The sequence below is a fragment of the Parasteatoda tepidariorum genome, chromosome 3 (assembly GCF_043381705.1).
Source record: "Parasteatoda tepidariorum isolate YZ-2023 chromosome 3, CAS_Ptep_4.0, whole genome shotgun sequence".
NCBI lineage: Eukaryota > Metazoa > Arthropoda > Arachnida > Araneae > Theridiidae > Parasteatoda > Parasteatoda tepidariorum.
This window is the reverse complement of record NC_092206.1, coordinates 34011243-34021391: the sequence shown is the minus strand read 5'-3', so window position 1 is coordinate 34021391 and position 10149 is coordinate 34011243. Positions and strand designations below refer to the sequence as shown.

At 28.1% G+C, this 10149-nt stretch overlaps 1 protein-coding gene across 1 annotated transcript in view; it reads right to left on the bottom strand.

Moving 5' to 3' along the window:
• LOC107452480 (lachesin) overlaps positions 1-10149 on the bottom strand; it is a 174054-nt gene that overhangs the window by 30590 nt on the left and 133315 nt on the right. The window contains exons 2-3 of the mRNA XM_016068967.4: positions 9588-9715; positions 383-590 (exon numbers count right to left, since the gene is read on the bottom strand). Coding sequence (XP_015924453.2) covers positions 383-590; positions 9588-9715 — 336 coding nt within the window. The remainder of the gene's footprint in view (positions 1-382; positions 591-9587; positions 9716-10149) is intronic.

The following is a 10149-nucleotide window of genomic DNA, read 5'->3' as shown; positions in this document are numbered from 1 at the left end:
TATATATATATATATATAAATATATATATAAGAAAGGATTAGAGAAAGAAAGATATCAACGAAAAAAATAAGGAAAAATAATACATTTCATTTAGTGTATATGAGCTGCAATTACATCGAATCCATAAAATTAGTTAAAATCCCCCCCCCAGAAAAAAAACGAGCAAAAGATTTATATTTCTTTTAAATAGATGCAGTCACATAAATGTTCTGTCTAATCTACAAAAGTAAATTATTAATGTAAGTACTAGTTTAAAATTCAACTAATGTTTTAAAGCTAAATTAAATTCGCCTGCACATAAATTATGTGTTACAATTTAATGCAATTAAAAGAATAAATACATAATGCTTGATTAAAGCCTTAAAGAAAAACATGTCTTACCCATTACATCCAAATATCCAGCTTGACTTATCATGGGCTCGGTATTAATTTGGCACATGTAATAGCCTCTATCTGAGACATTTACATCTTTGATATGAAGAAACCATTGTCTTTGATTGCTGTTGGTTATTTTCAATCTCTTATCTCTGCTTATCACGTGAATATGATAGCTCAGTAGGGTTTGGGTATCCAATTTTATCCAAGCTACCTAAATTTTTAAATAAGAAGAATTAATGTAAATGTGTGTAATGGAATAAAACATTTGGCTGACAACTGAGTACCAACCTTTTTTTAATTTTAACTTTTTGTCTGTCATTAAAGGTTTTTGGCACAGTGGTATAGATCTTTCAAAAAAAATATTTTTTGTTCTTCTGGAATCTATTTGCTTATTTGTTTGAATTATTTGATGTTACTTTTCAGTGAATTATTAGAATAGAATGCGAAGTAGAGAAAACTGTTCGTTTTCAACGCTTCATTTAATTTTCTTTTTAACAAGGATGAAAAGGTGCTCTCGGCATTTGTGCTGTATAAGGAGAGATTTTATTTTATTTTATAACGATGAAAAGCCGACCAAATTCTTAAATTCTAAGTTTAAGACTAACAATGCTTAACTCTGCAAGCCTCGTAGCCTTGTAAATTTGAATTCAACCCGGAAGTCAAGAGAACTCCTTGTTCAAGCTTGTGGGCAAACTAAACTTCGTGGTGAATATTTTGATGGAACTAACTCTCATTTGCGTGGCATGGAATGGAAAATCTCGAAAAACTTCCGTGGTTAGCCTGGCTAACAATGTAGTATCGTTGGAATGATGACTACTAGATGTCGTATTCATATTAATTACCCCTTCTCTGAATTCATGCTATGTAAAAAGAATTAAAAATCCCATTAATAACTCCCGGTTTTCACTCAGTGTTCACCAGATCGTTAACACTAAAAAGAAATATGGGCTTGTTTGGCCCCTCTCATTTTTTGTTGCTCTGTTTTTTAGTTATTTTCTTTTGTTGCTCTCGTTTTTTGTTACTTTTAATGCCCATTGTTTGCCCAATGGAAAGGGGATTTTAACCCAGGATTTTTTCACCACTGACTATATCTTAAGTACCCACTGCAATCGGTTCAAGACGGGAGTAGAATTCGTATCAAACAGCCGCCAATGAGATTGGAACTTAGATCGCCTCAATGAGAGTTGAACGCTCTATTGCTTGAGTCTCCACCGCTCTGTACCAACAGGTTTCCACAGCTGAAAAAAACCGTTCGTAATTGGTGCACAGAAATGAAAAAATCTGGCCTCCAAGATGAACCCATTTTAGGCAGCCCAGTTGAAATAATAAAATGTAATCAAACGAATTTTCAAGTGAAAACTGGTGGCGAGTGACAAGAAATTGACAAAGAAAATTGTATAGCCACAAACTTAAAATTTTTAAAATATTTAAAAATAAATCGAGTACCTGAAAAATAAACCTGAGGGAACTCAATATATATTTATCGTCATGTACAGTGTGCAAAATAATAAGCAGGCAGGCCTGAGTAAATTTCGATCTATTGGTGGGATCTTTATTAAATTCAATTTCAATTCAAACAAAAATTTAAAAGTCAACTTCTCGCAATTTATTTGTCGATTTACCAGTTTTGCTCAAAACTTTGTATTTCAACAGGTAAAATAACATTCTTTAAAATGATGTATAAAATGCTGAACCTTACAATTCAAAACTTTTTGTAAAACTTTTAAATAAAATATTCTAAGTTAATAAATATTTGCTAAAAGTTTTTTTTTCTTCATGGAATTATCTTTGAATAAAAGAACTTTAAAATTGTGCGAAAAATTTCTTCAGTTCGAGATAAGGTTTCTGAGATGTGATGCAATGCGCAAAAAATAAAATTAACAATAAGAGGTCCAAACTCCAGTTTGGACCAAACTATCGGGACCTTATTTCCCAGCATGCGGCTAAACTCTATATTTTTGGGGTCAAAAATATGAGTCTGTCGAAGAAAGAGGTATGTTTAAGCAGAGAAGTTATGTTTTTTAGTCTGAATTCATCGCTTAAAATATCGTCAGCACTAATTAATTAGCATATTTGAAATTACTTCCTAGAACGTGAAGATCCCATTATTAAAATCAAAGGTTATTCAGAGTGACCCATTTTTCGTTTTTGGACCACTGTACATATTCAAACTATGATTCACAATATAATTGGCAAATCGGACAGCTTAGAAAGTAATAATCATAGATATATTTTTCAATTTAACGAATAAGCGTTGATTTTGAGCATTGATGAATCATAGAACACATCTTTATCAATATAAATGATAGTTGGAAAACTCCACGAGCGAAAAACAGTCATAAATTCTAATTCTTCTTCTTTTTAATGATGACGAATTAAATTATTTTTATATAACCCCATTTATAACTGTAATATTTTATTCATAGATAATTTATGAAATTCTGGCGTATTTTAATAACCTTTGATAAAACTTTATTAATTTATTGACAACTGTACAATCCCCAGTATGTTTCGTTTTCTACTTAATACCTTCAACTACTATCATGGTAAAAAAAAAAACAAGATATAATCAGTTATAAAATTTTGAAGCTCAATAATTTTAAGTCTTTAACAGACCTCGTAAAAATAATAGTGTATTTATAAAACGATTAAAAGGACTTTCACTGAACTGGCATTGATCATGATTGATGTACCAAGTCATTTTATTTCAAAAATATTTCTTCAGAGCTTTTAAAGGAATCGAATATAAGGCTATTAAGTCATTACTCTTTTAATATTTAAATGCAAATACTAAATAAATCTTTTTTCACCCTTTTATTTTCTCTTTCTGAGTAATTTAACGCTTTTATTTTGCTCAATTGTGAATATTAAATTTATTTACTTTTTTACTTTATAAAAAAAGAGTGTTTGGTTATTGTCAAATTGGTATTTTCAACGCAAAATATTCATTTTGCAGATGCGTTAATAAACTGCCATCTATCGGTTAGTCATTCAAATACAAATGACGACGTCTTTTAGAAAGCGGTATATCAGCATAAATAGCTTTCTTTTTCTTTTACAGACTTCAATAATTAAAGGAGAATGTTAACAAATAATAAATGAAATAATGCAATTTGAATGTCAAAAAATGAATAAAAATTATAAAATTTATATTTCAACTTCATATTTGTTTCTTTTTTTAAGGAAAGTCTTATGCCGCTTAGTTAATAGTAAAACAAACATGTTTAAAGTGAACTATGAAACAGTTTTTAGAAGAAAAAAAGATGTGTTAATCGGGAAAACTTTCTGTTCTTTTTAACAGACTTCAGTATCCGAAGGGAGATAAAAAAAAAGGAGTAATATATAGAATATATAAAATTTGTAAAAAAGAACTATACCGTAAAGAGAATGAACTTAAAGAATTTTAGAAGTAAACCTTCTTGGACACAATAGGTAAAAACAATAACAATTAATGTGTAAAAATATGAATCATATAAAATAATATCTTTTGAGTTATAATATTTTCTTTGCATTTTACTAATATTTTTTTATGTTATTGTAGTTTAGTATGTATTATTTTATTTTTGTTGAATCCGGATTACGAGAATTACTAATTCGAAAAAATATTACACAAAATTTAAACTTTCCAATAATTATGTAATAATAAAAAACTTTTTGTCGTATAAGTATTTTAATAAAATAACTATACAGTTTGCTTTTCTTTCTCTATTAAGTACAATAATCGTATGTATTACTTTATTATTTATCTTGTGCATTAATAGTATGTATTATTTAATTTTCGTTTACTCTGGATTACGGGATTTACTAATTCAAAAAATTACACAAAATTTAAACTTTGGAAAATTTTATAATAAACTTTTTATCCTATTAGTATTTTAATTAAATACCTATATAGTTTACTTTTTTTTCTCTATTAGGTACAATACTCTTTTGAGCATTCGTATCATTTTTTTTATGCGGCCCTTCAAAAAAATTTCTCAAAACTTAATGTTTCCAAGTTATTGAAAATCTGAAAGGTCGTTGGTCAAAAATTTAAAACACAATTTTCCAGAGTGAGTATTCATTTTAATCATTTAAGTTGTTACAGTTTTTGAAACGGATTTTTGTTTATTGATACGTGTTATAAATTGTTTCGTAAAAAGCCTTCCAATGTAAAACTTCTTTACGTCCTATGTAATTTCCTATGTAATGTTGTACTAATATGTTTTTTTTATTAAAACAATGTATAGAAGTAGATAAATTAAACTGGAGCATTGGCTTTTATTTTTATAAGAATTATGAAAAGCATCATTAAATATTTTTTTTCTTTTTGTTTCATAATTTACTCTAGTGCAAAGTTCCCATTTGATTGTATTGCTTTTGGGTCAAAAAAACTTAATATTAACGTTGGTTTGTTTCTTATAATCTTGAAACGTTTCAGACAAGGAAAAACTATTTAATTTAAAGCTATGTATCTAATTAAAAATGTTAAAAAAAGTTGTTGAAAGTCAGATGTTTCCCTAAACATCTTATTTTCTTTTTTTCATAAGACTGGAGTAATTTCTTACTTTTTGCATCATATTATTTAGTTTTATGAAATATAATACATGTATATTTAAGTCTTTTACAATTCATAACACCTTGAAAATGCATTTTTTTACTTTATTTGCATTTAATATTGAACTTTATTTATTCTTCAATTTTTATTTAAAAAAATCATTTTGGCGAATACAGTATATATCCATTATAGCAACAATTTAAGGTTGCATAAAAATTGTGATTATAGCGGGCTTGCAGATTTGAGTTTATACGCATATCAAATTTTTAAAACAACGATAAAATGAATCAAACATAAAATAGAGAGATTGACCTATTCTTCTTTTCTTTTATGCCACAATTATTATTTAAAATACAATTATTATTTTAAAATTATTATTAAAATAGTGCATATTGTTTTGTCGTATAAATTGTTCACTGAATTACGTGAACTTGCACTCTATGAAAGACAAAAATATCTACAATAGGAATGTTTGCTCAAATTTCACGCAGGTAGGTATTTTATTTACGTAGCACTAGAGTTGCACAATATGCTATTTGCGATGGTCTGTCCAAATCTCAAAATTGTATTAAGTTTTCGCAAGAAGAAAATGAAAATAGCAGCAATATCTTTCAACATTATTGATTACCCGTAACTGGTAAGTTTGAAAAAAGAACGAAGTAATGTAGCAAGATACACTGAGAAAAAAATATGATCATTATTACCAGAATATGATAAATATTCTGGTAACCATGTTTCTGGCTCTGTGGGAACACTAAAATGCTAGGTACTTTTTAACTAAGTAATCCATAAACAATTTTGGTAAAATTGATAATATAATAAGGTCTTATAATACGCGAGTATATTGGTAAATGGAGTAAATTTCGGTTATTTTTTCTTGAAATTTAGATCATGGCTTAAAAACTATTTTCTGCGATGAAATTTACTTGTCAGTTTTTCAATTTTTACTGAATGTGTGGTAATAAGAACTGTAATTTTTAAAACCTGAATTACTATTAATTATAATCATATAAACGGGGAAGAAGTATTAAGTAAATGGCTTTAAATATAGTATATTTCGGTTTTATTAACCAGATATATGGATTTTCTTTTTCAGAAATGTAATTAATATAAAGCACGGAAATTCTCGATCTAGCATGAAGCCTTTTGTTCTAGTCCACTTGTTACATCAGCATTACACAAAACGTTAAAAAATAATAATATAAACTATGCATTAACTTTTACAGTATCCAGTTTTAAGGAAAAAAATATGTTGCTTCTTTTAACTCACTAATCTTGATTTATTTTTAAAAAAAGTAGTGTATTTGAGGTTATTTACTAAGTCTATATATTCTTGCCCTTAATTAAATGAACTTTTCAAGAAGGACCAATCATTTTTTTTTAAATTGTTCTATTTAAATTTAATATTTAATTTTTAAATTTAAATATTTAAATTTAATATTTAATTTTTAAATTTCAATACTTAAATTTAAATGAGTTTAGTGTCGGAGAAATTGAATATTTTAACTTGAATTGAACTTGGTTTACCAGAAATATCATTACACTACTGTAAGGTAATTTTACCTGAACTTTATCCTACGTGAAGTCTTGTGATCTTCAAAAGGTGCATTTTTTGAAGTGTGTGTTAGGAAGAAATAGAAAAATAACTTTTCTTTAGTGAGGAAGAAAATAACTCACCCGATGGTCCTCCTGACATTGCATTATAAGGAGTTGAAAGTGAAAAACTATTTTCGTGGTATATTTTTATTGATTTCAAACATAAATGAAATCTGTTTTTCTCTTAAACGTTTTTCATGCGGTTTTGATCAATTAATAGCTGAAAAAATGCATCTGAATGAAATAATTTTTGCCATGAGAGTGGAGTAATGTTTTACTCGTTATGAGTCATTGTATCTTTAATCTTAGCATTTTAGCGGTGGCAGAGATGAGAAGTGTAATGCTATTGCTATTTTATTTTGAGTTGAGCACTTTACTATACCGCATTTTGTTACATTATTAGATCTAAATTATACAAAAATATATACATTTATTTCACAAATTCCATATTATTAGGATGGCACCCTTTAGAGAATTAAAAATACAAAATTATCTTCATCGAAGCCGATGCTTTACTTCCGGCGTTCAGTGGCAGACTATTTCATATTGTTTCACAACACATGGCTTTAGCCCTCTCCTGGGACTTTAAAACAAAGCTTGCAACAGTTAGTTTTCTCAACAACTGAAATTTAGAATCGTGAGATTAAGAAAAATATGTGAACTGTTTGCGATTTCAAATTAATATTGAAATGTACAGGTTTAGAATTTTCCACAGTGAAAAGTTTTCGGAACTTCAGTGTTCAAAAAAGTATACAAAAGCTAGACGTTAAGAACGTATCCAATGAGCGANTTTAATGATACAGTACAGTTCCATGATGTAGTTATTTTCTATTGAATACATTTTTTTTTTCTGAAGAAATATGTTTTATGAGGCACTATATGCTCTCAGGTAGACTTTATGTGCTCTTCTATGTGTGGAAGTAAGCGCCAAAGAATTCTCTATCAACAAAAGCCAAAACATTTATTTACATTAAATTCAGAATATAGTCAGTTTGCCTCTTTATTTAAAATTTTAGATTACTAAGGAATTCATTTTCTATTTGAATGCAAAAATTCGTTGAAAAAAAGTAAGATGAATAGAAATGACTTATTCTCAGATCTATCTCATTAAGGTAGAAAACGATTTCCAGTAAGTGGCTCAAAAATGCTAACATTCCAAAATGGCTTTGCTTTTGAAAAGATTTTATGAATAACAATCTTGCCCTAAGAATAGACAGAATTAAGAAATGTCTTGTTGCAAGGTGAACAATCAGTTGCTATGTTAAAGGTAATGTAAAGCTATATAAAGACGATTGATGTCGAGATTTAGAAAAAAGAAGGAAATCTCGACTACACAAACGCATTTGTCTTCGCGATTTCATTCCATAACCCAAGCTTCAGTCAACCATTAAATATGGCCACCGAATTGAAATAACGTAGCATCTTGCAATCTGGTATGGGGATAATGATTCCAGATGAAATCGTTCCCTTCGGAGAATTTTTTTGTTTTCCTTCATTTTTCACTACTTTTTTTCTACTCTCGTATTATTATTTTATCGAGCGACCATTAAGATAACGAGCACTGGTACGAAGAAAATTATCTTTATTCTGCTGTATTGTGCTTTGTACTATCTTTGAAGTAAATCTGTATGTAAAGTAAAAGAGAATATGTTCAAATATCCTGTTGCAAATGATTATAAGTTAAAAAGAGAAAATGAATTGTTTCGAATAATGTTTTTTTTAAAACCGTTATCACAATGTATTAAATTTTTTGAATATTCATATTCAAAATATAATTGAATTGAAATTTCAAGAACTAAATAAAGAGAAGTGTTATTTATATATTTATTAATTGATTAATTAAATTCTAATTAATTATACTGTGGATTCAACTTCAAAAACCATTTACGAAATTAAAGTTGAAGAGTAATACGTCAAAATTTAGAAAAAAATCATCATTAAATTCATTACATTTTGATTGCAAAAATAGCATTTAAATAAAAATGTCATTAAGTTTTCATTATTTGCCTTATTATTTGTCAGGGTACGTAACCTTATGGTATAGGTATAATAACCTTATGGTTAAGGTATAATAAGCATGGCTAAAATGTAAATGTGATCTAATGGCCAATAAATAAGGTAGTTGAAAAAAATGCATTAGAGATTTGGCCCAGCAAAACAAACTTATCTACACTGTCACTGTGTATTTAGCAACTAAAAAACGTCAACGTGACAGCTTTTTCTTCTTACGTAACAGAATTTAATTCAGAAAATGTAAAGCTGAAAATAGAGCTAATTTCACCAGAATCTTCGTCTCTTACTCTCCCCTACATGCGAGGACTGCTTTGTTTTTGTATATCGTACTATTTTTTGTAGAATTTCAGGAAAAACCTACATTTAAATAATAGTAAGGAACAATGTTATATTGTTGCTAATATTTTGTCGATCTAACCTCAATCCCTGATGTTCCTCACACGTTGTCAATAACTGTTAATAGGTGTTAATAAAGACGTTTAGAGAGGCCTAGGTAATCATGGCCTAGGCAATCTGTAAAAACCTGATATTGTGATGTAAAAATGTCAACTTTGCCAAAACTGTGCTATAAAAGTGCAGTGCTATAAAAGTGCAATAAATTCAGTCTCCAAATTAGCATTTATCCTTCTAAAAACTTTCGATTCATTACCATCTCTATTCCTTGCATGCTCACATAAGATTATTCAATATAATAATGATACAGTTCAGTTCGGAATCAATTTTCAATGATATAGTTCAATTTAAATTAAGTATTTAATGATACAGTACAGTTCCATGATGTAGTTATTTTCTATTGAATACATGATAGATGTTTGTCTTTATCTGAGTATTTATTGCAAAGATTGGAGACATTTATCTTCATTCGTTATCTTCGGAAATGAGATATTGCTAGACGACTTTTGAAAAATTCAGCTTTTGAAGATTGATTGAACTAGTTTTAATGCTTTTCACTTCCAGTAATTTGCTCATTTTCAGTTCATTACAATACAAATACAAGAAATAATTTTACTTATGAAAATGTTAAAGTGCAGCTTATTATTGTGACATGGTTCACGTTCATACCTTATATGTGTCTAGGTTGTCGATCGTGCATTTCATTATTGCTTCACGACCAACAGTTGCTGTTGTGTTTGGTATAGGTTCTGCAAACGCTGGAACTTCTGATGAGGTTGCTAATGCATCTGAATTAACTGAAAAATCAAACACAAACCCATTTTAATAAATGAAGTAAATTCTACAATTAAACATTCGCAATGATACAATAAAATATTGATACAGTTTAAGCAGATTGATACAGATAAAAGTTATTAAAATATGCTTTTTTTTAATATAATACAATGTTGAGATATATAATCTTAATGAATGACATATAAATTGCGTTTAGCTCTCTTACCATGTACTAATGTATACTTTAGCATGCAAAAATAGAATTTTCTTCAATTCTATTATTCAATCAATCTGTCTAAATGATTTTGTTTTACTTAAATCAAAAATAAATATGCAATTAATCAAAATGCTTGAAAAAAACTTTGATTCTATTTATTACTACGGAAATGTTGTGTAAAATAAATTTTCACATTATCCAGAGAAAAGTTGAGGACTACATTTCTAACTTTTACCTATT